Source organism: Colletotrichum acutatum (genome assembly GCF_030867785.1).
Source record: "Colletotrichum acutatum strain CBS 112980 chromosome Unknown BDZ83scaffold_19, whole genome shotgun sequence".
Taxonomy (NCBI): Eukaryota; Fungi; Ascomycota; class Sordariomycetes; order Glomerellales; family Glomerellaceae; genus Colletotrichum; species Colletotrichum acutatum.
The window spans coordinates 394468-420414 of record NW_026849013.1 but is presented as its reverse complement, the minus strand read 5'-3'; the positions used below and the strand labels follow the sequence as shown (position 1 = coordinate 420414).

Genomic DNA, 25947 nt, shown 5'->3' with positions numbered 1-25947 from the left:
AACTCGTGATCTTGTCATCTACTTTTGTCAAAGTAGGTACCTAGGTCTATCTTGATGAGAAGCCCTTGGAGTCGAGACAGACCAGCACTCCAGACAAGTTGAATGTTGGTGCCGGATCCCTCTGATGCATCTAAGAAAGAGCAAATTACCAGCAGGCTTACTGTAAGGGGAGATAGATATTGGGAGCTAAGTAGTTAAGGTTGTACGGAAACCTCCAGTGTATAAGGTGCTGGACTGATCAGGCTTGGCTTCCTACGTTCACTAGGCGTCTTGACCCCATGGTAAGATCAAAGGCGGCTGGGAACCGTAGTAGCCGCAACATCATACTGTCATTATCGAGAGAGCAATATACTAGGTAAGGTCGAAAATCAGCAACCACCGTATGGACAGGAGAGCCAGCCAAGTTGGGTTTATTGGGTTAAACGCAAGCATGGATACTGAGAGCCACCAGAGCGAGTAAATTCCAGTATATTTTCTGCACGGGGACGGAGTCAGCTATGCTAAGGTATAAAACGGGGGAAGCCCATTTCATGGAGTGGTGTGCCTCTGCACTCGACCGTCTCCAATCCGGCAGAGCGGGATTGGCTGGCTGTAGGCGAACGCGGCTGTCCGTCTCTAATGACAATGATTACAATCATAATGATGGTGTCCTTATGACTAGTCCCCACACAAGTCTGTACCTCTGCTTTACAGCCAGCTCTCATGTATCGTCAGCTCTGCCTTTGAACGTATTCGTGAACGGATACGTCACATATAAAGCTTGAGCAAGCCCTACCTATAGTCGACTCTCGTTCCAAATTATTCGTGAAATTATACGTCGCATCCACTCGGGCGAGCCAGATAGAGAAGAAATTCCGGAACAATGCCTGGAGAATAAGAGAATTCTCATTATCGACCCCTGAAATGAGCAATAAGTTACCCCGTCATTAACTCATTATGACCAAATCGCTCTACCACTATTCAAGGTATACTAGCAGCAACTCCTAGGCTTGTCCCATTCAGACACAGCGGTCACGCTTTTCTTTAAACCTGATGAGATCCTTTACTCACGTGATTGAACGGATTGAATCATACCCCAATCAAGTGAGCCTGATGCGAGGAGAAGGCTGCTGTAATGCACCTTGCTTGGAAGAGAAAGATATCCCGGATCATTTCCTGAAATAATGGGTTCACCCTGTGTTAGCCGGAGTCCAGTCCATGGACATGTGGTAGTTGGCGACTTGCTCTAAGGCTCAATGTCTCTTATGTATGATCCCACGTTCAGTTAGTTAGCGCCCTCGTTTTTATACTTCATCAAGAGCCTTATACGTATGTGATTGCTGCTATCATGAAAGGGAATTCGCTCCTTTTTTTTTTATTTCTTTTTTTTTTTTTTTTAATATTGATGATTGTGAAATGACGCTTCCCTATACTCAACCAGCTTGTGCGTGAAAGAAATCACTGGTCGCAGCTATACACAACCATTCTTTGCGCATGTGGTTATGGAGGGAGTGAAGGGATTCCATTAAGTTGCGTTCACCGATGGTGCCTTGTTTGCGGTGTCTATGTATGGCAGTTGGCCAAATTCATAGGGGAGGGTGATGCCTCTGACCGTTCTCATCCCTAGTGAGCTTTGCATGCATGGAAGTGAGCGAGTTATCGGTACCGGAGCATGCGAAATCTTCAAGCAACCAAGTTGCGTTGCCGTGATCTCACACTTATGTTTGGTCTTGATCTCAGTCGTTGAGGAGCGGCTTAAACTCAAAGAAAAACAAGATACCACCAACTGGATAGTTCGAGACAGGAGGCTACGGTTCAAGACTGCTGGTCACTCGTGAAGCCATCGCATACTCATGTACGAGGACTCCAATACGGTAGGAAAGTAAAAGGAGGAAGTATCGAAGGGTAGATCCTTCCCATCCTGGAAATGAAGTTTTACGCGGGGTTAAGATCTAACTCTGAATAGAGGACACGCTCAGCTCCAGGAAGGAGATGAATTTTGTTGCATAGCTTGCCCCCTTTTGAAGCGAGGTATCTGCAGTGAGTTCCTACTCGCGGATCTGTATCATGTCATCCATTTTCCATTTATACGTCTATGCCTCGACATGGCTTGTCGACATCACATTATTCCAACCCCATCGTAGCCACCATGCTGACGCCAGGAGGATAGTTATCTTTTACTTTTCTCACAACAACTCTGTCTACTAGATAACCGCTAAGCTATGCATGGTAAGATATTCAATTCATCCCTTTGTAGTTGAAGGCATGAACGGTATATTTCACAACAACTGAGCTCTGGTCCGTGTTGATATGTCATCAATAGCAAACAAGATGTCGAAGCCATGTTCTGCACCAAGAGAACCGTGTTCATTAATGTGGCACGCTGTCACTGACTGTCCAACTACTGAATTGTATGGGTATCTGTCGCAAGAACAACTTTCCCGTCCCATGCAGTCACCAACCCATGGAACCTCCATATTCAAGCCCATTTTGTGCCCTCGAGATGCCTATTACCCAAAGGAAAAGATCATCCGTATTAAATCTCCTTTCATCATAATCATCATCCTTCGTAAAGGAGAAGTTTGCACCGTGGCAATGCGTCTCCCATCTATGCGCCGTTGTTGCCCCCATTGGCGGAGCCAGTGGAGGCAGTATGGTGATGCCCAAGACCGAGCACTCTTTGAAGGCTCTTCCTGATACCCTTTCCGGTGCCGTCGTCCTGGCCTTCGGCTGCCTTCTCGCCTCTGCCTAAGAATCCGAAGCTCATCCTACGAGTGGGATTCGGGCCCTGCCCGTCCGTCACTGACTTCTTGCGCCGTCGTACGGCCACGATACCGGGTTCCGCGGCCGAGGGCTTCGGTGGCCACTCGCCGTCCCGCTTCCAGCCAACCACGCACGCCCGGATCATGTCTGACAAGTTGACGGGACATGAGGGTGTCAGCGCGTGGACTATCACCTTCTCGTACAGGGAAATGTACACGGAGGGGGTAATAGATGCGCGCATTGGGTTACCCGGTGGGAGCAGTGGCGCCGGGACGGGAATGAGTGTCTCGACGGGGTATGTCGTTGTTGTGGGAGATGCCGTTGACTTTTGAGACTCTTTCGACTTTATCGCCGTGAGTTCCTTGGACGGGTCTTTTGAGAGCTCAGAGCCGTCTGATACAGCGGCTGAGGCTTCGTTGCTTACCCGCTGTTGCAGAGAGTGCGCAGGCGACGCTGGTGAGGCAGGAGCGGGTTGAGGATGGGAGAATGAAGTGCGGAAGAAGAGGCGGCGTGGGGAGAGAGGAGAGAACGTCTGGGTAGGGGAAACGGGCTTTGTGCGAACGCGCACCGTTCTTGCGCCTGTCCAGGCATTGCGCCTGGCCTCGAAGCAGGCCAACCCTTCATTCCATTCCATCTCCTCACGTAGGGCTCGCCGTCTCCGCGCACGCTTGTCTGCTATAGAAGCCTTGACTGTCGCGCCGATTGCATCGGGGCTGTCGAAACGGAATGGAGAGAGAGATAGGGGAGGATCTTCGTCGGACAGGTCAGACACCCATTCTAGGCGAGGTTTGAAACGCGCGGCATCTTCTGAGACGGTGCTGTAGACGGACTCAGCGTCGCTGTCTTCCTCTTCGTCGTCTTCTTCTTCGCTGTCTGTGTTGTGGATAGCTTCATCATTCGAGGTCGCCGTAGCTTCAACCTTTGGTTCAGAAGTTTCTTGTTGCGGTTTCTCGGCGGTGTCCTGTTCGGGTGTTGCACTAACATCGGGTGTAGCATCGCCGTTTTGGGGCGGGGGTGCGACTGGTGGCCATACGAATTCCCAATCGTTGCGAATTTTGGCGGTCAAGTACTTCTTGACAGCTGCCTTTTGCTTTTCTTTGTCCTTGCTAAGCAGATCAGGATCGTAGTCGGGCAAGTCCAAGGCCAAAGGCTGCTGTGACATGGACAGACGGAACTTGGCCAGCGGTGAGCGCGGGGACTTGTACATGTCTGAGAAGAGCATCTTGGAGTTCGAGGAGGAAGGGTGAGGGTTTGGCTGTGACGGGGGGTTGGCCGACGGCGCAGCTGACGAGGAAGGAGAAGCAGGAGGCATGAGAGGCGAGTCGAGGGACGAGGAACTGGGCGCCGTCCGCTTTATATGAAGGGCAAGTGAAGCTCCGGGCAGGGTTGCCGTGGGCGTCGCAGTAGCAATGGCAGCTAATGCTGGCGGCGTCGCAGCAGCAGCCGCAGCCGTCTCCGTCGCAGTCGCGTGCGGGGTGGGCTGGTGGTGCGGGTGAGGGCGATGGAGCTGGGGCGCGTCAACGTCTGGATCTGGGACCGGGACTAGGACTGGGACTGGGGTGGTGGTCGCGGCCGCGGGTGGCCTGATGTTGGTTTCCAAGGGGGCTGGATTGTCAGTTATATCAATTTTGTCATGTATACGGCCTATCCGCTGTTTTGGTTTTGTGCAACACGACACTCATAAGTCATGCAACATGCACCGCATCCAGGGTGTTGTGAACAAAATGAAAACGGGGTAAAGGAGGAAGGAGGAGGAGCCGTGTTGGAGTAGTGCTGCCACTCTTTGGCATCGTATATGAATAGGTAGGTATTGGAGTCAAGTGTCGGCGGGCAAGCCAAGATGGTCCAGACCCTTGCTCTATCTACCACCTATTCCATTTCGGTCGGTATTGGGGCATTCTGGGGGGAGGCACATGGGAATAGATATAAAAAAAAAGGTGGAGGATGGACAAGTGAAGAAAGGGCCAGGCTACACCAGGCAATCGGACTTGATGCCTGTACTGTGTAGTGCGTGTATGCGTGTACCTAGTAGTGCGGGTGAAAGAGAAGGTCAAGGAGAGGAGGCAGAAGGTGCCAGGACCATCTCGGTTTAGCGTCCTGTGTCTCGTTCACTCACCTTGATCTGACGAAGGAGGAGCGGTGACCTCGTCGCCGCGGGGAGCAGAAGCAGTAGCAGCTGCAGTAGCAGGAATAGAATCAGACGCAGTCGCAGATGCAGACGTAAGGTGGTGGTGATCTTGTTGGCTGGGCATGGACGTAGCAGTGGATGGCGCCTCGGCGTGCGAAGAAGGTAACGCCATGGTATGTGAAAGAAGGGGATCACCCAGCCCGAGTATTCGCACTCCTACTACACGTGTACGAGACGAGGGGGCGTTCCAGGGTCCAACAAGGCATGAAGTTCGGTCGGGCAAGCAAAAAAAGTCAGAAAAGAAGCGAAAGGCAATTCTGACTCTATTTCTTGCGTCTTACGCTAGTTGGGAAACCACCCGCCAGGGCCAGTTTTTCCCTCCTTCCCAAAGGTTAAGAAAAGGTGGGCAGGGATCCATCATACAGTACGGAGAACATCCACCAAGCAACACCAGGGAACAAAAGTCCAATGTCACCACCTTAGTTGCACTTGCCCTCACGCCTGAGTTTGTGCCTGTCAGCAAGTGCCACCTCTATCTTAGGTAGGTAGGTACCTTGCCTCTGGTGTACTTTCTACAGTAGGTAAATTAGGTATCGTCGAATACCGCGAAAAGTCACCTTGGGACGGCAAGTTTTGGCAAGGTGCTTGCCGACCTGCACCTGCCTACCTACCTATGATGGTGAAAACATGCGAACTCACTCTTACCTTAGCCTCAAGGTTGGCCTTGCGCTTTCGATGGCCAGGAAAGTGGGGAGACGAGAGAGAGAGAGAGAGTGGACTTTTGGTGTGATTGTCCACGCGACATGGCTCTGCAAAAGTTTGCCCTCCCAGAGTGACATCGCCGTCGGCATCGGATCCGAGCTCACCTCTCACCTCACAGAAATCGATGTCACTTGGAAAACCTCGTCGGTCAGCTGTCCCAGCCTGGCAAACCTGGGCCTTTTTGCTCCTGTCGGTATCGCGTTCCTTTCACTGCCTAGCACCTCTATTCGTACACGGTACCAACACAGTAGAGTCCGAGAAAGAGGGTCCTCCAGCTTGAAGCCGTCTCCAAGCTAGGACACTGTCATTGGCTTGGCATGACAAGCCAAAAGGACGGGAGTTCTCTGCCCCCCAAGCAGCTTCTGGCGAGCTGCAGCGTGCCCGTGAGTTTGCTTGATTGCTCTACATCTTTGGAAGCTTGCCTGCGGCTTGTTGACTTACCAATCTCCTTGAGTTTGCCAATCTGGTTCGCTGCTTGATTTTCCCTCATGTTCACCGACCAGTAAGCTCGACCCATATTGTAGCCTGTAATACCTTACCGCAGTAGGTAGGCCTCAATCAACCCCCATCCCGGCTTCTTGCAGGTGCAGATCCGGGGTGTGGTTGGCTCCCTGGACCACGAAAGAAACATGAACAACCCCAGACGTGGAGAGCTGCAGTCGACCACCACCACCACTCTGATCCAGTACCAGAGCATTTTACCGAGGTAGGTACTACTGTAGGCTGTACGGTATACCAGTCATCCAGAGGGATATAAGCTTGCTGACTGGAAGAAACAGAGTTCAACTCCAACCGAGAGATTAGACAACCCCGGCCGGTGAATCATGACGCTGAACATTTCTAATCCATCAGAATCATTTCAACGGCAGCATTCGACGGTTAAAATCACAACCCCATATTTATCCTTGCCCCAGATCCGCTTCAACGTGCGCGCCCCTTTTCTTTCGGACATCGCACCACTCGCACATATCGGCAATGAGGCTCGGGGGATGATTATACAAGCAAGCGACGCACTCCGTCCATCGGACCAAGTATCCATAGAGAGGAGAGCAAGCCACTTACAGATACCTTACTCAAGCTTTGTCCAAGATCGCTACCTTACTTGGCCTTCATCTGCTTAGCGGACTCGGTGCTTGAAAACACGCCCGTGGACAAAACTCAACGCTCGACCAAAACCTCGGTCCAGAATCTTTACTGCGTACTGTGTAGTGTATCCATTGCTACTCCGTATCTTTGCGGAGGAGCAAATGCAATTGCTTCAACTCTTTCAGGCAAGGTCTGAGGCGGGGGAGAGACACCACATGACTGACGCCTTCTCACTTTCTGCAAGGATCTCCCACCAAGGTGATTATCTAAGCCAGCCACTGTGCTCCTCCACCTCTGTGCAACGGGGATGCGCCGTAGCGTGGTAAGGATCGTCGCTCGTCACATCACCCCACAGCCGGATCGCTCATGTGTTGAGCGCTGGATTGACGACAGACCGGACGGCCAGCTCCGAAGATCAAATGTATTTCATGACTTGCAACCAGTGAGCTGATCTCTTCACATAACCCAACAACCCCCCCCCCCCCCGCGAGCTGCGTGCTTCTAGGGATAAGGCTCAAGTGATTGAGTGATATGCCCTTTGAAAAAAAAGTCTAGATTCGTTACTTGGTTGTAGGCTACTCCTGATTATGTGTACTGTGAAATGATGCCAATTTTCGCCCAGCGCCCCCCCCCCGGGGCCCAAAACGAAACTCTGTGACTGCGGAGGTAAACTCCCATCTATATTTCAGGTGTCTCGTAACTCGAATACAGCTTGTGATATCCCTCGAAGAATAATAGCCAAGCCGCAAGAAAGGGGGTTAGCGCATCGATGTCTCTCTATGCGACTTCCTCAACCATCTTGCCAGATTTCAAACCTGGAGGTCCAAATACCTTGCCAGCCGGCCCTCCAATGATCTCCTCGGGCACAGCAACGATGCTGCCCTTCTTGGAGTTGACCCAGCGGACAAAGGCGACGTCGGGCTTCGATGAGTCGCCGCCGGGCGTATCCTCGCCATTGGCTCCCTTGCCCTTGGTCTTGGGCGCCTGTTTCTTCAAAAGCTTGTTGATGGTTTCCATCTATTGTTTGGAAGTTAGCATACGCCTGTTCATGGCCCAGTCATCCGCAAATAATGATAATACTTGCCTTGACTTCTTCGTTGCGCTTGTCAGACAGGTTGCGTCGTCGACGTGCCATTTCTGCCCTTCTCATCGATAACTCTTCAGCAGTGAAGACCTTCTTTGCTTGGACCTCTGTTGTGATTCCATGTCAGCGTCTGCTTTTTCGTCAAGATTCCTCGCAAAACAGCGCATTCTTACCGTCTGAAAGTTTCATATACTGCTGAGGCTCGTCCTCGAAGCGAGCCCGCTGTCTCCTCGTCATCTTGGTCAAATCGGGTGTGCCCTCACGGCTGCCCAGATCGCTGTCGAGCTCGCCTTCGGCATCGGCTCCCACAGTCTCGTCCGCGACTTCAATCTCCTCTTCCTCCTCGCCCTCGGCGTCTTCTTCCTCACCTTCGGCATCTTCCTCTTCACCTTCAGCATCTTCTTCTTCATCTTCCTCGTCTTCGTCGTCGTCATCATCGTCGTCGCCAGCGCCCCCAACGTCGATGCTCATGTTCATCGTGTTTTCAGGGTCACTGACTTCAATCTCGCTGAGCTCCTCTTCGTCATCATCGTCGTCCTCAATCACTCTCGCCGCTGCTGGTCGTCGAGGCGTGACCTTTCCAGCCTTGGGTAAGGAGATTTTGATGGTGGGGGCCGCAGGGGTGTCCATGTCGATGTCGCCATCAGCATCTTCCTCCTCGCCCTCGGCGTCGACTTCCATGTCGTCGTCGTCGCCATCAGCGTCAGGCTCCTCCATCTCCTCGTCTTCGTCTTCCTCCTCCTCATCGCTATCGGATTCCACAACGTAGCTCTTCTTCGGGCCACGGTTGCGTCTGCCGGCAACGACCTCGCTGTTGACCGAAATGCTATTCCCCGTCGAGTTCCGTCCCCTGCTGGTGGCCTCGCGAAGCTTATTCGCGGGTACCTTGACAGTGAGGTTCAGGTGCTCACTGCCTGGTGACGAAGGCGGGCCGCGGGACACGCCCGAGGTCCGGCCATCTGAACGGCGAGCACGGGTAGACATGCTGCTGGTTCGCTCGCTATCGGCCCAGTCAGTAATCTGTTCTTGCGCCTTCTTGGCCGCCGAGCGGCGCGGTCGCGAAGCCATATCTTGGGTATATGCGAAGGCTGATCTGTCTCGTGAATTGTCTTGGCAGAAGAACAATAACGCGCGAAGGGGGATTACGCCACGTATGAGCGGTTTAGGTACGGAATGACGATGTGATATCTCGGAGTGAAAAGGTTTAGGGTGGTTTCGGGATGATGGTGGGGGAGTTTTTCATCCAAGATTGGACACGGGAGGTTGAATTAAGGTAAGCTCGGGGGGCCGGTCCAGACAAGGAAGGGGAAGGGGAAAGGTGAGGTGGCACCGCTGCTAGGGAATCTGATCCCTTGATACGGGAGATGAGGTAAGGCAGTCAGTGTAGTTGGCCGAGATGCAACTTTAGCCCAGGTAGGTTTCAACGCCTTCTTTTTCTTAATGAATCGCACACGCACGCGCGGGGCGCCTTTTTCGGTTTCTTGTTAAACCGCCCGGGGACTCTCAAAACTCGACACGGCCACTTTTCAACAGGACTAAGGTATCTCGTGGAAGAGAATCGGATTCGCAGAGTGTGCACAACCCCGGCCGATATAGTTTCTCCTTCTTCTCAGGGATGTTGATTGGAGTATCGATGTCGTTGCCGCTTGCCTCACTTGACTTGGCACAGCAATCCGGCGATGTTGATCTTGTGATTTGAAGGAGAAGAGACAAGTACGAGGTGAAGGTTGATGCAGGTGCAGCGTGAAGATGTGACGGAGTGACAAGGAAAAAGCTAAAAGGAAGAGGTCGCATCTGCGATGGGATTTTGAGCTTACCGATTGATTGATACCTTACGGAGGATAGACGACGCTTAGCCGCAGCAAGCAAGATGGGCGCGCGCAAACAGGCGGACGGCAAGTGGGATGGATAATCGCCTTTTTGGTGGCCTATCGCCCTCACAACTGGATACCAGGCACACAGAGCAACCTTGCTGGGACGGTTTTGGTGGCTGTGGCCAAGCCAAGCCGCAGAAGGCAGAAAAAAAAAGTGAACCCCCTGGAAGACGGGAACTGAGACCTTTGGGATCGATTGGATCTTGTCGCCTCCTGTGCGCGTGCTGCAGCTGTCGCTTCTTCTCTTTTCTTTGCTCACCTGCGTTTCGTTCGTGTGACGCTTGGTTTCTCAACCCCTGGCGCGTGAGCTTTCGATCCTGTCCCCCTTTACTTAGCGAGTCCACTCCCAACTATCTCCTGCTCATCTGGTACACAGTAACATGAGCAATTGGCTCGGTGCGAGCTTACCTTAATCCTTGGTCGCGCGGCGAGGTGTGTCGGTGAAGGACGGCCCAGTTGAAGAGACGGTTGGAGATCGTCGGTGACCACGCGGCAGAGCGAATCGGATGATCCCGATTGAAAGCCTTTGTTGGCTTGAAACAGGAGTGAACCTGGTACGGAGTACACCTTGAGGGGATTTTCGAGGCGGGCGAGAGTTGGATAACGATTGCTATAGTTGAGACGGATTCTCAATGAGAATTGCTTGTGCTGGTCCGGTTCTTACTCACCTTGAGTTCAGCCTTTCACCAGAGCACTGAAGTCCGCTGAAGCGCGCCGGATGTCGAAAACGGAAGCCCCGTTTTTGGGGTGGTCGCCATGGGCACCGTGCATTGGGCCCAGCACCGTGTAGAACTGAAGGGCCTCCAGGTCAGCAAATGGCCGTTACGTGCTGGAACAGTGATCCCCGTAAAGAACGTCCAGCCTCTTCCGTTTCCCGCTTCCCCAGCCGAGGCATGTGGTCATAGGTGCCGAATCGCCGACCCCATCAATAATCCGCCCTCCGGACCAGCGCCCGGCTCATTCGCGATTCAATATTGCGCCAACATCGACAGCTCTCACAGACACACCGTTGCAAACCTTCTACTGCAACAGGGCACAATTCCTTTACTCTAACCATGAGCGACTCCGACGATAGCGGCAGCACGCCCGGCATTCCGTCATGGCAGCGCGACCAAAAGAAAGAACCCGAACTCGAGCCGGAGACCACCACCTCGCAGGATGCGAAGCAGGACGATGTCCCCTCCCGCGAAGACAGCCTCGAAGTCGCCCGCAAGTTCCTGCAGGATGACGAGATCAAGGACGCGCCGAGGGAAGCAAAAGAGTCGTTCCTCAAGACCAAGGGCATCTCGCCAGAGGATATAGAGCAGTTGTTGGGTAGCTCGGCTTCTAAGCCGGCGCAAGAGGTATGCTTCCCAGTCACTTTTGCCTCGTTTCACGGGTTTCTCATGATTGACAACATGGATTACAGACCGCTCAAACAGCACAGTCACCGCTTAGCTCGAGTCAAGTAACAACATCATCACCAGCATCAGCAAACACAACACCAATACAGACACCCTCGACACCCTCACCCTCACCATCACCACAGCAAAACGAAATATCCTTCCCCCGCCAAACAGACCAACCACCCGTGATAACCTACCCCGAATTCCTCACAAAACCTACCCGCCCCCCGCCGCTCGTCACCGTAAACGGCATCCTAAACACCCTCTACGCCTTCGCCGGCATCTCCACCCTCCTCTACGGCACGAGCAAGTACCTCGTCCAGCCCATGGTCGAGAACCTCATCGAAGCCCGCTACGACCTCCACGAGACAACCTCCCAGAACCTCGCAAAGATAATCGAGAAGCTCGAGGGCACCGTCTCCGAGATCCCCGCTCCCAAGAAGTCTGCCGCAGCAGAGGGCGCAGGCGCATACAAGGACGCAGCAGACGACGACGCGAGCAGCGCCGACGACCCGACCGAAATGTTCCACCGCGACATCGGCACGCAGACATCGATCCCTTCCACGCCCTCCTTGACAACATGGGGGGAGAACAAGAACAGCAGCAGCGACAAGGAAAAGTCCGCGACGGACAGACAGGCCGACAAGCTGACGTGGTTCAAGAACCAGGCCGCCTGGCTCAAGACCACGGTCGCTGCCGACGCCGACGACGTGGCGGACCTGAAGTCCAAGATGGACGTGCTTAAGGACGACCTCGTGCAGCTGGCGTACCCGAGCCCGTCCGACTACGCCGGGAGCAGCTACTCGCTGTACGGCGGCCCGCGCAAGAACGAGCCCGAGGACGAGATCAAGAAGGCGAGGGATAATATTCGGAGGGTTAAGGGGGTGTTGCTCAGCACGAGGAACTTCCCTGCTTCCGCGAGGTGATGCTTTTTCGGTCTTGGCGGTTAGATGGATCTCGGTCCTAAGTGTTTTCTTTATGAGAATGAGGAAAGATGTAACATATTAGTGAAAGGCTTATAATGGAACTGAGCGACTACTTCTACTATTGCTGGATACGTTTGGCGTTGGAAATCGGTCAATTTGGCGGTCATTGAATTCTGTCTACGCCAATGCCTAAAAGAGGCGAAAACAGGCTCACATGCCTACTTCACTCGCAGTACGCACACATATAATGACGAACTGAAGTTGTCACATGCAGAAGGGGTTGAGAATTTTTCAATTCCCTGTCTCATCCATATCGTAGGCAGACTTGAATATCTCACGTATCCTTCCCGTATCATGCCTGCTAGAATGCAATAATCACACACAGTCCCTCAAATCTGGAATTGCTTTACCTCAGGTATCTGGTGATGATACTCCGAAATATGACCCCTCTGATTCGCCATTGTCCGGCTGAATCCGTCTGCATGAAATTACTCCATTGCTTTTGGGGGGTTTTTTTTTTTTTTTTTTTTTTTTTTTTCACTTTTTGGCACTCTCTTGCGACTCCGCCTTGCTCTTCTCGGAGGGCAATCTGAGGACTTCAAACACCCGCTGCCACGAAGCAACGTTGAGGTGCTCAAAATGCCGGTTCTCGGCAACCTGCTGCTGGTACCACTCAGTGGTTGGTCTGAACGTGTAAGGCCACGCGGGACGAGGATTGTGTCTGTCAATGTTCATCACCCAGGTGTAGAACAAATTCTCACATCTGCTCTGTCCTGTCGGATTGATGGCCCTGGGCGGGTGGAAGATGATTTTGCTCTCGCCACCATGATTTCGATGACCGCCAATCATGTCAATATCCATTGAAGAGTCTGTAGGATGATGCCCCTGTCCAACAGGCGCGTCGCCAGGACAAATCTTGCGGAAGCCCCTGCGTAGCAATAAAGTATCAGCCGCTGGAAGATGTTGCTTGCAGTCCGACATCATCACGTCCAAGTTGTGGAAAGTGACGTCGACTGGCAAGGTATACTCTGAAGGCTCTGTTTCGAACCCGCCACACCAGACCTCTAGCAGAGGAAGGCCCCGGTGCTTGCCTTCAGATCGCTCCCGTACCATCCGTATAAGGTGCTGCTGTGCCTGCAAGAGTTGGTACTCGTAGATCTCGTTCGCTTTGGAACATCGATCCTTGGCCGCGATGTCCCAAATGAAAAGCTCGGTTCCTTTCCAGGGCGCATAAGGTTCACGAACCCGCCAAATCGCAAGCCAGGGATGGCGCGGTGGCGGTTTGCTTGGATGGTCATCTTCAGGAGTGTAGAAAAAGGCGAAGTAGGTATTGAAAGTCGGCGGTAGATGATAAGGTGCCGCAGGTTGCTTGAAATGCTCCTGATAGGATGAGAAGAACGGCCAGGGCCACTCCATCCACTTGTCGAAAGTTGAGAAGTCGCGATGGAAGTCTCCATAAGAGTCAGCTGTATCGACAATGTCTTCGTAATAAGAGACGGCAAAGCCGAAGAGCTTCCCAAATGGACACACTTTCGGACGTTCATTGCGATTAGCCATTGCCTTCAACTTCGTCAGGAAGTGGTGGCCAGACAAGCCTCCAAGAAGTTTACTACCTCCACTTCCTGGTCCAAGATCATTGTCGGCACCTGACGTGGTCTGACGGGGACCATGAACATCGAGGTTTGGCCCAGCTCCTAAATCGCGCCCAACCCCAGGCGGGTATATGGGAATGTTGCCGTCTTTGATCAGGTGGCTGTTGTCGGAAGTGCCATCTGTTCCTAGAACGTGGAACTTGCGGAACTGGTCGAAACGGGTTTGGGACCAACAGCCGAACCAATTCACCAAGCTTTGCTCGTCGTTGGCATCGATAGACCCGTCAGCAAAGACAATGGCCTCAAGCTGCTCATCCGGCACAATGCTTGTCTCTATAGCCGACTGGAGACCGTCCACTATCGCCCATGTCTCAAACCGAGCTGTGCAATCTTCTTTGCTCAACCCTGCAATTCGTGCTATATCCTCACGCTTCGACATTGACCACTGCCGTGTTAGGTCACCATCCGCCATCAAGTCGTCCCGGCGGGCGGACCGCTCATGCGCAAGATCTCGCAGATACTCGCGTAAACTCGCCGCTGCTACAATCTTTTGGTTATTGTTAGGCTTCTGATAGGTTCTATTGTACCATTGAAAGAGTTCGAAGGCACGGCGTGGTTCAGAGACCAAAAAACTTGGCGTTACCAAAATTGCGTTACCGTGGGGGAAAAACCTCGTCAACTCAAATGTGCCCAGCTTTGGCATCTCAATGTGCATAGACCGAATGGATGGGTACGCGGGAGACAGCTGGAGTGACTCCCCAATGCACCAAAAGACGTAACTTGCACTGCTCTTATGCAAAAGCAGCTTGAGCAAACCAGGGAACCGTCGGAGCGAATCGGCGGCTGCCTCGTGAACAATGAAAACTCCTTGCGCAACAATTTTCGGATTGGTAAAGGCGGCCCAGTCGCCACCCGTTTTAGTTGAGAATATCCTACATTCTGGATTCTCTGAGCGAAGCCACTCGCTCACAGCCTCAAGTAACAGCACCCTGGATGGAGGAAACGCCAGGTAGAAATTGTGGCGTACATTTCGAATGCCAGGGGGCAGGATCGTATGGTAGTCGAGGCGTAAGAGATCGCGGAATATGGCAATCCGCGAAGCTATCTTTGAAGTGTTGACCTGTCTGATTGGTAAAGGCTTCTTAACAGCCGGCTGAGGCTTGAAGATGACATATTTCAGACAACCGTTTGCCGGGCTGTTGGCTTCGACTTCAGGCATTGTTCGCTTCCAATCTTCACACTCAGCTGGGTAAATGACGATGAGAAAGTCTTCATAGAAGCAGGCAACCCCAAACGACCCTGATCGTAGCCGCTCTGCTGCTCTCTCCACAGCAACTTGGTCGTTGGTCGACTTGGGCCTGACGCTTCCATTTGAGAGTAGCCTCTCAAAGACGATTGCCCTTTGAGAGGCAAAGGTTTTGGCTGTGAAGTTTCTGGCGAAATGCAGAAGTTTCTCGTCAACAAATTGAGAATGCCATGCGTCAGAGTCGCCTCTAACGTTATCAAATGTCATTTCGATGTCTTTGCTTCCCTGAGGACCCAAAACGACAGTTTTGTCGTGGTTTTGGCCTGTGCTTCTCGACTTGTAGTTTGTTATTGATAACTTGCGAAGGATAGACTGAGGTTTAGCAGGCGGTTGAGTAGACTGTGACGGATCTGAAGGCATTGGGGGTGATTTGAGTCTTCTTGGCCGAGCAGTCGGGTAGTCCACGTCCATCTCTTCTGGCTTGTCGACAAGCGGAACATCTGCAAACTGAACAGACTTCCTTTTCTTAGTCGTTGGCTGAATAGTCTGGGACTGGCCGAGATTCTGAGGGTGTGACACCCCCGCCCTCTCCGACGCCGTCATGCTGGACTTACTGGCTGACCTCGTCGAGAGATCATCGACTGAGCGCTTCAGTACAGACCGAGGGATGCTAGCTTTAGTACTGGTGCTCGGATAGGTGTTTGTACCGGTAGTGATTCCAGGAGGAGGCCCGCGGCTGATGCTGAATAGCTTCGTTGGGACTGCCGCGGGAGCCACGTCCGCTTTCTCACGACCTTGTAGCTCAGCTTTTCTTCTGAGTCGATGATTTGAGAAAAGCCGAGCATCCTTGTTAGGATCGGCCACGTTCTGTACGAGTTGACGGCGCTGCTTTGATTGCTTGCCGGCTGCGAAGACATTGATGCCCGTTCCGCTAGTCTGTGATCTAACCATTGTTCTTGAGCTCCCAGCAGTCTTTTTGGCCTTGTGAGTGGTCCGCGCAGTTGCTGTCGCGCTATTTGGCAACCGGCTGGTTGTCGCATTATTGACTACCCTGCTCGGCAGAGGCTTCTTCTTTGCTGTTCCTTGAGATCCAGTCGTCGCTGCCTGCGCCGAAGGTGGTTGTGAGCGTGGCTGAGGGCTAGAGCTGGACTGTGCCTTTCTTGTTGGTGATTTTGGCTTCTCTGTCGCTGAAGCCCGTTTCTGAGGGATTGGTTTCTCTGCGACCTCCTGCTTAGGGGCGATATTGGAGGGATGAGTATCAGAATGAAATGCATCTTCGTTTCGCCCCACAACCTTTGGAGGGGGAAATACGGCGTTGTAATCATCCTCCCCAACGTCTTCGTCGCTGAGATAGTAATCCGCTTTGGTTTCACCCTCCCACAGCCTAAGCTGGATACCTCGTTTTTTCCGTTCAACGTTGCGCTGGTGATGCCGTTGGTATTTGTCCTCTTGACGCTTGACCACGCTTTCTTGCCACGCGAGAATGTCGAACGGCTTCTCCTCTCCGGAAGCTTGCTTTGCTTGGGTGTCTTTCCATTCCCCAAGTAGCTCATCCGTCACGTTCTCCTCAGGCTCCCATGTAGCCTCTTCAATGGGGTACCCGGTCCACTCTACCAAATATTTGTCTCTTCCACCTTCGCGACACTGAGCGCGGATTCCCTCTACCAGCCATTCCTCATCGGAATCATGTTCGGACGCGAGAGTGGAGTTGATGGAGATGTTGTCATCGTCAGGCTGCTTGTCATCGGCGACGAAAAGCCCGGAAACATCCATGGCACGCTTATACTCTGGACAGCATATCCAGAAGGCACGCGTGAAGAAGTACGCTATGGTCGTATGTGTGATCTGTTGTCATAGGTATTCAACGCACCAAAGGTTGATACACTCAGATGGCGATGTGAGTATTGATACGCCAAGTTAGGTAGCAAGGCTCAGTGAATACAACCGCGCGCTGGACTGGAGCGTATAGAGGAACCTCTCATGCTCGAAGCGAAGTTCTGATCGGGCGAGGATCAAAAGTTGTCGATGCGGCAAAGAGGATGGAGCTCTTGTTCATGAATTTGAATGTAATTATGTGAACTAGTCAAAGGTAAGCGATGAGTTTCTTCGAGCGAGGTAATGAGGGCTAACTGGTGGGACAGATTGCGTCCCTACTCGTTAGGTACCGAAGGGCAATCAAGACCTTGAAGATCGAGAGGGGCGGGACAGTTGGAAGGTTTGTTCAGAGTAAAATCAGCTATGTACTGAATTGCTGGCGTGAAATTGGGCGCGAAAAGTAACCATTCAATGTCGAAGATACACCGGGGCGGTGGGAGAGCGTTTACATGCATGTCAGGTACGGAGGGCATCCCGTCGTGCCTTGGGGAGGTGTCGTGGAATAGTGTCCGTGCGGCATCTTGGGGAAGGTGCCACAGTCCACCGTGCCTTCAGTGTTTACAGTTCTGCAACCAAGGTAAGGTACTTAAGGTAGGTGGGTAGGTAGGAACCACCTAGGTAAGGTTAAGGTACGGGCATCTGATTGAGGTAATTGGGCCTACCTACCGATCCAACGATAGCGGAAGGCAGCGAGTAGCGTCTTAGCGTGCAGAGAGCAATGTCCTGCAGGCACTCGGACAAGAAGCAACTTTCCATCAACGACCCACCGAAAGTATTGGATGGTAATGTACACACATCCTCCCTCGAGAATCGGCACTTGTAAACAGAACTCTCTAAGGATACTCTTATCAATTAAGTAGTGAATTAGCTGGGTACGGTAAGTGCGTACAAGCAAACAGGAAACCTCTCCTGCCTGTGTTGGCGACGGGATCCAAAGATGATTACCTCAACTGGCCAGGAAATCGTTCGAAACCTAGGTAAGCCACTTGATCTCGACAACTTGTAGAACCTGCCTATGATTACGGACCTAAGTGGTTAACAAAGTTCAGGTTAAGGTATCTCATGGAAGGCTCGTGTCCAGGATGCCGTAATCTGGAAGCTTGTGTCATGCAGGTGGCGTTGAAGATCGAGTGCTGTTGCTTGGGGACACTGCGTGTAAATGGACTACGTCAGCTTCCCTGGCACCTCCAGTATATACCAAGCTGTGTGTGACACTCAGGGCACATGGCGAGCTGGGTCAGAAGAAGCGACGTGAGCCATGCTGAGGTTGTCCTCTCTGAACACCGCGGCCAGGGCACACGTGATGCTTGAGGTGAAACGCGACACTTCCGGCTACCGACGGCGGAATCCCATCCTGGGACTTCTCACACTGAAGTCAACTGCTGACCTCTTCACATCCTGTCAATCTTCGAGGCAAACGAGGGAGACGCCGATGTGACGAACGTGGTTGGTGCATGCCCGGCGGTGGTGTGGCTCAGCGGGCTCAGCACATCCGGGAACGTGGAGCATCGTCCCCCTTCGACTTTGATGTGTCCGGGCAAGGAATGGGTAGCCATGGAAGTAATGGAAGCAAATGCATTGATCAATTTTTGGTACTTTCCTTGCCAGCGTGTCGTCTGTCTACCTACATTCTCCTCAAAGTACCTCTTTGACCTTTTTGCATAGTGTGGACGTTCCAGCTACTTGACAACCCCACCAGTTGATGATCTGGCGGCAGGGAGATGCTGAATTGCTAGTTTCTAAAAACATCATGGAATGGCTTTCTGATTTTAACTGCATTATTAATGAACACACCCCTTTTCTTTCCCAGAAATAAACGTTTTATTGCTCCTGTGTTTGATAGCTCTGCCTCTTGCTCATCTGCTCCATAGTGCAAAAAGTCCAGTAGTCTCTCATACGTATCAAATGTTACCAGAGCTCTAAGGTATATCATTAAGTTGCACCACGCGCCAAAGTACCTTGGCTGTCTAGGTACTTCCTGTGCCTGGATACTCCCAATGTTCCATGGCCCAGGACCCGACAAGCCCCCTTTGTAGCTGCGCTAGGACGGGATACAACCCCCAGCAGTACCCTGACCTTGCCTTCTATACCTTACCACGGGTACCTAACACGCCCAGGTACCTCACCTTAGGCACGCTTGAGTTCCCTTTTCCCAGAGGCTGTTCACCCTCTAGGTACCTAAAGTGCCTACCTTCATCCGGGCGAGCGAATCTCTGTGGCCTAGAGCTGCCCGGGTGCCGACACCACCACCTCACCTCACTCTTTGCTGCCTCGCCCACCACCCTATGCTGCCTTGACCTGCACTGTCCACCACCTCTCTCAGTCTGGTTCAGTCCCAGACCCTTACACCTTGCCTCGCCTCAACTCAACTGCTTTATCTCTCGGGGCCGCGCACCACCTCCATCGAGCCGCAGTATCCTCGCTTCGCAACACCAACGAACCTACACCTCCCTAGACACTCGTCCATCGCATTTGCAACATAATCCGACATCATGGCCAACGACGAATATGACGTGAGTCTCTCCATCTCCCATCTCCCATACCCCTTGGCCCTACTGCCGCCCCTCTCCCTCTCCAACTGCTCTCAAGTCCCCCCCTCCTTGCGCTAACTTGAAGCCTCCGACAGTTCCTCTTCAAAGGTGCGCCAACGACCGATCCGACCTTGCGACGTTATCGCATAGTGGCCACAGGGTTTCTGTGAGGGCCAGCTGACATTTTCATCTTCTAGTGGTGTTGATCGGAGACTCGGGCGTCGGAAAGTCCAACCTTCTCAGTCGATTCACCCGCAATGAGTTCAACTTGGACTCCAAGTCGACAATTGGTGTCGAGTTCGCCACTAGATCCATCCAAGTCGACTCCAAGACGATCAAGGCACAGATTTGGGATACCGCCGGCCAGGAACGCTACCGCGCCATCACTTCGGCCTACTACAGAGGAGCTGTCGGTGCCCTCCTCGTTTACGACATCAGCAAACACCAGACATACGAGAACGTCACCCGGTGGCTGAAGGAACTGCGAGACCACGCCGATGCCAACATCGTCATCATGCTTGTCGGAAACAAGAGCGATTTGCGCCACCTGCGAGCAGTGCCTACAGAGGAGGCAAAGGCTTTCGCCAGTACGTTGCGGTGAAGCGTCAGGGGAGAGCGCCGTGGACCCTGAGTTGGCTAACCGTTGCTCTAGGCGAGAACCACCTTTCATTCATTGAGACGTCTGCCCTCGATGCCAGCAACGTCGAGCTTGCATTCCAGAACATCTTGACTGGTGCGTCTACTCCCCTATTTTGCAACTCACCCACACAACCCCGGGGTATCTGGTGACATTCAAGTGCTAACGTGATCCGCCTCGCCGCAGAGATCTACCGCATCGTATCCAGCAAGGCCCTCGACTCGGGCGACGGACCCCAAGCCTCGATCGGAGCCGGCGCCGGCATTTCGCTCAGCACGCCTGCTGACAACAGCGCAGAGAAGAGCGGCAAGTGCTGTTAAGCGAATCCCCTTCTGCGAAACTGTTTCACGGCCTTTTGGGAGGGCTGCTACGGTCGATATCATGGCATGTCACACACATGCCCCGGAATCTGTATGCCACTCGGTAAAGAAGGGGCTGCTGCATCGAGGAATGACTAGGAATCCAATGAGTCTTTTTATGATTTCCTAGGGGACGGAGTATAGTCTCGGCCTTTCTTTTGTTCTCCTTTATACGGCTCAGTGCGGCTTGTCTGGGATTTGACGTTTCTGACGATCGCTCTGACATGCTTACGTAGTTGAATGAATCCATCTTAATGCCTTGAGGGAGCGTCTTCTAGGTGGATTTGGTGATGTGCGAAATACTTTTTGCTGCTCCATTCAACGACCTGTCCTCGCCGTATATCATGCAAATCGTGGCCAAGATGTCCCTTGGCGAGGTTGTTTATGGTGTGCGATGGTATCTCAAGTAAACGGGTCGCATCTTTGGCCGCCTTCAACCTGGACAAGAAGTGTTCATGAGTTCTGACGTATCCTTTCTGGTGCACCAATACAGTAGGTGATTTACTGAACATTTTGCAGTCGTGACAGGTGTTCCTCTGAGCTCAAAGTGGCCTCTGCCCCTGGCCCAGCTCAATATCTTAGTGGTCAAACCAGCCATGGTTTAACAGAAGTACCGCATTCCCAAATTTCGGGGTCTTTCTCAAGCCATGTCCTGGCATCACACTGGTCAGGTTGTCTCGAAGCGCTCCAGCGAGGTGAAATTGAGGTGGACATGCAAGCTTGCTGCGATCCACAAAGTTTCTTTCCCCCCAGCCCGCGCTAGGTACTCGTAGGTCCTGTGGTGTCCATCCCCTCACGCCTGGCCCTGCCCCTCGAGTCCCCCTCGCTCTGCAGTTGGGTTAGCCTGCGCTTGAGTTTCCTGTCCCCCCCGTCTGTGGCACACTCTGACACAGTCTGGGCGACAAGGGCAGCAGAATGCGCGCAAGTCAGGTACGTACCTCCCTTACTCATTAAAAAGGTTCGAGGTGCACTGGCACCACAGGGAACCTCTCGACCTGGAAGTGGGTGGGTGCCCCGCTACACCGGGTCACCGCCTGGCCGATAAGCTCTCTTATCGGGCGTCCCGTCCGTAGCGGGAAGAAAAAAATTTGGGCTGGTCGCAAACCGTCGGCTTCTATTTCCTGCAGGTGGGCTGCGATATCTTCTTCGCGTCAAACATTCATCTTCGACGTCGCCAATACACCCCACACCACGTCCGTGACCCGACAAGATGGCTTCCGTGTACAAGTCATTGTCCAAGAAGGCCGACAAGCCTGAGGCGCCGACCAATGGCGTCAAGAAGGTGCGCCAGAAGAGGCGCGCTCTGGTTCTTTCGAGCAGAGGTGTCACTTACAGGTGAAGCTCCGCCAACAAATCTCCATGTGCCACTGCAATCTTGCTGACCTTGTACCTCAACAGACACCGACACCTGATGACCGATATTCACTCGATGATGCCCCACGGAAAGCTGGACAGCAAGGTCCGTAACATCCTCGCCATTGCTGGCTATACTCGTCGACGACTCTCGATTCTAACAAACCGCTTTAGTTCGATACCAAGTCAAAATTGCACGTCCTCAACGAACTCGCCGAGCTCAACTCGACACCTCAGATTTGCTACTTGGAGGCCAGGAAGCACCAGGACCTGTACATGTGGTTGGCAAACGTGAGTGGCTCCCACTACGGTAGTTGATCTCGAAGGGGGTGGGCAATACTGACATCTACAAGGCACCGAACGGCCCCAGTGTACGTCTACACATTCAGAATATCATGACCATGGAGGAGTTGCGCTTCCCGGGTAACTGTCTCAAGGGCAGCCGTCCTATACTGTCTTTTGACTCTGCATTCGACACCGAGCCTCACCTTCAAGTCATCAAGAACTTGATGACAATGGTGTTCGGTGTTCCTGAGGGTGCAAGAAAGTCCAAGCCTTTCGTCGACCACGTGATGGGAATTAGCTGGGTTGACGAGAAGATCTGGATCCGCTGTAAGTCTGATGACTACCTTAATAATCGCATTTGCGTCTCAAAGACTGACACTGCCACAATCAGATTTCGAGGTCAAGGAGGTCGATGCCGAGACGGAGGAGGAAACCGGAAAGTCAGCCCTCAGGGGAGGCAAGACAGACGTCGCCCTGGTGGAGATCGGCCCCCGGTGGACGGCAACCCCGATTGTCATACTCGAAGGCAGCATGTGTGGAAGCAAGATCTGGGAGAGCCGAAGCTTCGTCTCCCCGAACCAGATTCGTGCGGACCTGAGGAAGAAGAAGTCTACTCGCCACGTCTCGCGGACGGAGCAGGAGGTAGAGCGGGCGGCAAAGAGAGGCGAGCTCGGCCTCAGGAGCAAGGGTGGAAAGAGCGCGGCGAAGGACGAGCTGGATACCAAGGCACTGTTTGCGTAATAACGAGATTCCATGCTGCTCAGGCATATTTGAGTTTATTGACTGGCAAGGGGCCAATTTTCCCCCCTTTTTCCGCTCATGCTCAGGGGTTTTGAATTGCAGAGTAACTCTGGAGCACAAGAAGAAGGCAGAAGAATGAGGTATGCTAGGTGGCAGATACGGTATATGCCTGGCATCATCAATCATACCTTATGGACGGGCGGTGCGAATGGAAGCTTTTGATAACAAAATACGTACTCCCAAGGTTGGCTCCAACAACCTCTCGATGATTGGCTGATGCGCTGCAAACACCCTAGCCACAATCACGAGCGATACGGCACCCCTGACGCCAATTCCCCGGGGAAGGAACCCACTGAAGGTAGGGAGATAACTTCCGTCATCTTGGAAACTCGAGGTACCTGTGCGGCTTGACCTCCTGAGCTTGAGCAACCTACATTAGGTCAGCAACCAGGACCTTGGTGCATGTCCTCTGCGTCACCGTCGCGTCTACTCTTTTACTTGACCTCGATTCCCCCTTCGCGTTGAGGTTTCCCTTCCTGCAGTACTGCTTCAGCAACCCAGCACTGCGTTCTGTGTGAGCAAGCATGGCCAACCGGGACATCTGCCAGCCCATTCCGACCAATATCGTGTCTTCTGTGCAAACGATGCCGACCTACATCATCGCCCTTATTGATAGCCCCAACGTCGGGGTTATCAGGAAGTAAACCCATTGATCCAATACCTCACTGGTGATTTCATACATCCGTGAGGCCAGACGAGACGAATCAGTCTCAAAAACACACGCACATTCATTGTGGCTGGGTCCTTATCCGGCGACAATTTGTTGAAGCGCTCATCAGAGCTCCTCTTCGACATCAAAGCTAGGCTGCAGGCTCTAGCTCATTCTATCCGTCCTTGATCAGCAGGCAAGCATCAAAAGACGCCAGGGAAGTCATCTTCACGAGGGCCAACGAAAGAAGCTGCCTGAAAGCAATATGCTGCAATACACCAGTGAGTCGCGCGTTTGCCAACATCATTGTCTTTGGGAGAAAGCCTCTAAGATATTCACAGATTCAACTCGTATCAACTTTGCTGCCAAAGGCGTTCCGCTGCTTCTCTGACTTGTTCATCTGCATCATCGTCAATTTGAATCAACACCAGACTGAACTATAGTCAGACTACCCTCCCACCACAAACATCCCCCAGCTCGAAACTTGACTCTGCATTGCTCTATCAGATCAGTATCTTCCTTATACTTGATCAAGTTTCAGATCACGATCGCCCTCATTACACATAGACCGCTATAGACAACCATTGAATGCTTTCAAGATGTCTTCAACTTACTCATCACTATTTGTGGGCCAACAGCTGCAACCAGACCTGGCGGGTGACGATCTGGGCAAATTGGACGGCCTCGAAGGGCTTCCCCTTGAGATTATTTTCGATATTTACCATCAGCTCGATATCTGTAGCATCTTCTCCCTGGCTCAGGTCAACACGCTTTTCCATGGACTCTTGAAAAGAAATATGGCGGCGATTTTGCTGCCAGTCCTCCAGCGAGAGTTTAGCCCCTTGCCCGAGCTTCTCCAAGTCTTCACGGCATCGGACCAAGACATGGTCCAGTATGGAGATACCTTTCAGCCGCGACGAGTAGTTTTCAGAAGATTTCCGGGCGACATGACGGGCGTCACCCTATCCCGCGGCGGTGTTCAGCACAATGCGGGGGCTTTGAACGGCGACAAACCACCAAGAACTACTTTGCCGTCACCTCGATCGGTCACGCTTGTTGAACGAGACTTGAGGCCCTTGCTGAAGTATTGTTTGGTGACACGACAATGGGAGGAACTGTTCCCTCAACTCCACTGGTTTGCGACACCTGAGGACTGCCGTCAACTTGACGAGTTAGAGAAGTTCAAGCTTCGCCGTGCTCTTTATCGTTGGTGGCTCTACGCGTTTTACTTTCACGGTGAACTTCTTCGTCCTCGGAGCAGTCAGCCGGAGCCGTTCGTCAACGATGTTCGAACCAGTCACATGAGACTTCATTCAACGCACGAGTTGATCGAGATGAGAGATCTCTTTTTGTCGATGAAGAATCTTGTACGGCATTACATCTACCCGAACTTAGAGCAGAACCTCGATCCTGTAAGTGGTATTTGACGGCTTCCAAGTCGACATTGCAGGCGCAACAGCGACAGAATCGAATTAATGCTAACATCTACCAAAGGTTGACGAGAGCAGCCCCCTCGAGACTATGATTGAGACCAGCATTCGCGAACGCATTGTGGACACGTATGCCAAGCTGGATCCGGAAGACCTAATGTTTTACTTCGAGAACTTGTTCAACTACCCTCGGAAGAGACTGGTAATGGATGTCAACTTGAAGCATCCCGCATTCTCCCAGGACCAGGAATCTTTTGTAGCAGCGATCCAGTCAGCAGCAGACGAGCGGCCGTGGCTTTTCGACATTGCTGATTTGACCACCATTGGAGGTATCGTTACCTCTGATGACGACTTGAACGAGCATCTTGGTCGTGACGGAAGCCACGATGGCTCAATTCCTCCACCAGGAGCATTCCGACGGCCGAGAGGGATTTGGGCGCCACCAGGAGATGATGGTCGAGCTCTCGCCGAGCGAAGTCATTCCCATGACGGGCAACGCTACTAAGCATACTAAGCTTCCGATTGGAGGCAATCGGGGCCGGGGCCAGCATTCCGTGATATTTTATCTAAGCTGAGAGTGAAATATAAGTTGGCCAGGGTAATGCGGATCCTAATAGAGTCACTGTCAATGGCCTCATATCGTCTTCGTTAGGTTGATGTTGCGTATCTCGTGCATGAGACATAAGTGTTCTTAGCAACGCCCCGTTCTTTCGCCTACCTATGCTAGACAAGACTTTACTACAATTTTTCAAAAATACCGTCTCAACTTTCATCATTTGCACTATAGTTTTGTTGGTATCTTGAAAGTGATGATGGGAAGAAATGTGGTAACAGACTGAACTTGCCTTATTCGGGAACCCAGCAGTGAGTGGATGTCTCTAGTGCAAGGCTGGAACCTACAGGGGCGTAAGTGTGGCGGGTGCACCCTGCAAGGCGGCGAGCTTGTGGCCAGCTCCCGCCTTGTCAGTGGCCCAAGCCTCTCCCATCCTCACTCACACCCGGCCACTCACTTAATAGCCGTCCTACACGACGGCATTGTCCCCCATCAGCGCGGCGCATTGTCTTTGCGCATCTGGCACCCTGTTCTTAATACCTCCTTTCTCTCGAATCCACCTCTTACACCCGATATACGATAATCGTCTGCAGGCGCTGCGCCTGTAATCAGACTTGCGGCAGACCGACCTAGTACAGCTGGCGGCGTC

At 52.6% G+C, this 25947-nt stretch overlaps 7 protein-coding genes across 7 annotated transcripts; 5 read left to right on the top strand and 2 right to left on the bottom strand.

Moving 5' to 3' along the window:
* Positions 1–2093: 2093 nt before the first annotated feature.
* BDZ83DRAFT_610532 (uncharacterized protein) lies at positions 2094–5241 on the bottom strand. Its single transcript, XM_060507596.1, has 2 exons — positions 4859–5241; positions 2094–4347 (listed from the first exon to the last, which is right to left on the bottom strand). Exons 1-2 carry the CDS (start codon positions 5040–5042, stop codon positions 2588–2590), a joined length of 1944 nt encoding a protein of 647 aa, XP_060368235.1. The 5' UTR covers positions 5043–5241; the 3' UTR covers positions 2094–2587.
* A 74-nt stretch (positions 5242–5315) lies between these two features.
* BDZ83DRAFT_610530 (uncharacterized protein) lies at positions 5316–6209 on the top strand. Its single transcript, XM_060507595.1, has 4 exons — positions 5316–5687; positions 5751–5821; positions 5886–6015; positions 6087–6209. Exons 2-4 carry the CDS (start codon positions 5757–5759, stop codon positions 6177–6179), a joined length of 288 nt encoding a protein of 95 aa, XP_060368234.1. The 5' UTR covers positions 5316–5687; positions 5751–5756; the 3' UTR covers positions 6180–6209.
* A 4522-nt stretch (positions 6210–10731) lies between these two features.
* On the top strand, positions 10732–11987 carry BDZ83DRAFT_749462 (peroxisomal membrane anchor protein conserved region-domain-containing protein; the record flags this gene model as incomplete). Its single annotated transcript, XM_060513768.1, has 2 exons — positions 10732–11019; positions 11085–11987. 2 exons carry the CDS (start codon positions 10732–10734, stop codon positions 11985–11987), a joined length of 1191 nt encoding a protein of 396 aa, XP_060368233.1.
* Positions 11988–12497: 510 nt separating this feature from the next.
* On the bottom strand, positions 12498–16904 carry BDZ83DRAFT_610524 (chromo domain-containing protein). The gene has a single exon (XM_060507594.1). The coding sequence runs from the start codon at positions 16596–16598 to the stop codon at positions 12525–12527; it is 4074 nt and encodes a 1357-aa protein (XP_060368232.1). The 5' UTR covers positions 16599–16904; the 3' UTR covers positions 12498–12524.
* Positions 16905–18939: 2035 nt separating this feature from the next.
* Positions 18940–20333, top strand: BDZ83DRAFT_152532 (ras family protein). Its single transcript, XM_060501339.1, has 5 exons — positions 18940–19213; positions 19327–19339; positions 19429–19818; positions 19884–19964; positions 20055–20333. Exons 1-5 carry the CDS (start codon positions 19193–19195, stop codon positions 20186–20188), a joined length of 639 nt encoding a protein of 212 aa, XP_060368231.1. The 5' UTR covers positions 18940–19192; the 3' UTR covers positions 20189–20333.
* Positions 20334–21308: 975 nt separating this feature from the next.
* On the top strand, positions 21309–22850 carry BDZ83DRAFT_152530 (Brix domain-containing protein). Its single transcript, XM_060501338.1, has 5 exons — positions 21309–21562; positions 21626–21686; positions 21755–21871; positions 21934–22192; positions 22257–22850. Exons 1-5 carry the CDS (start codon positions 21438–21440, stop codon positions 22604–22606), a joined length of 912 nt encoding a protein of 303 aa, XP_060368230.1. The 5' UTR covers positions 21309–21437; the 3' UTR covers positions 22607–22850.
* A 1133-nt stretch (positions 22851–23983) lies between these two features.
* BDZ83DRAFT_542718 (uncharacterized protein) lies at positions 23984–25226 on the top strand (the record flags this gene model as incomplete). Its single annotated transcript, XM_060503411.1, has 2 exons — positions 23984–24727; positions 24810–25226. Coding segments are annotated over 2 exons (1161 nt in total), but the record flags the coding sequence as incomplete, so codon positions are not given.
* Between the last annotated feature and the right edge of the window lie 721 nt (positions 25227–25947).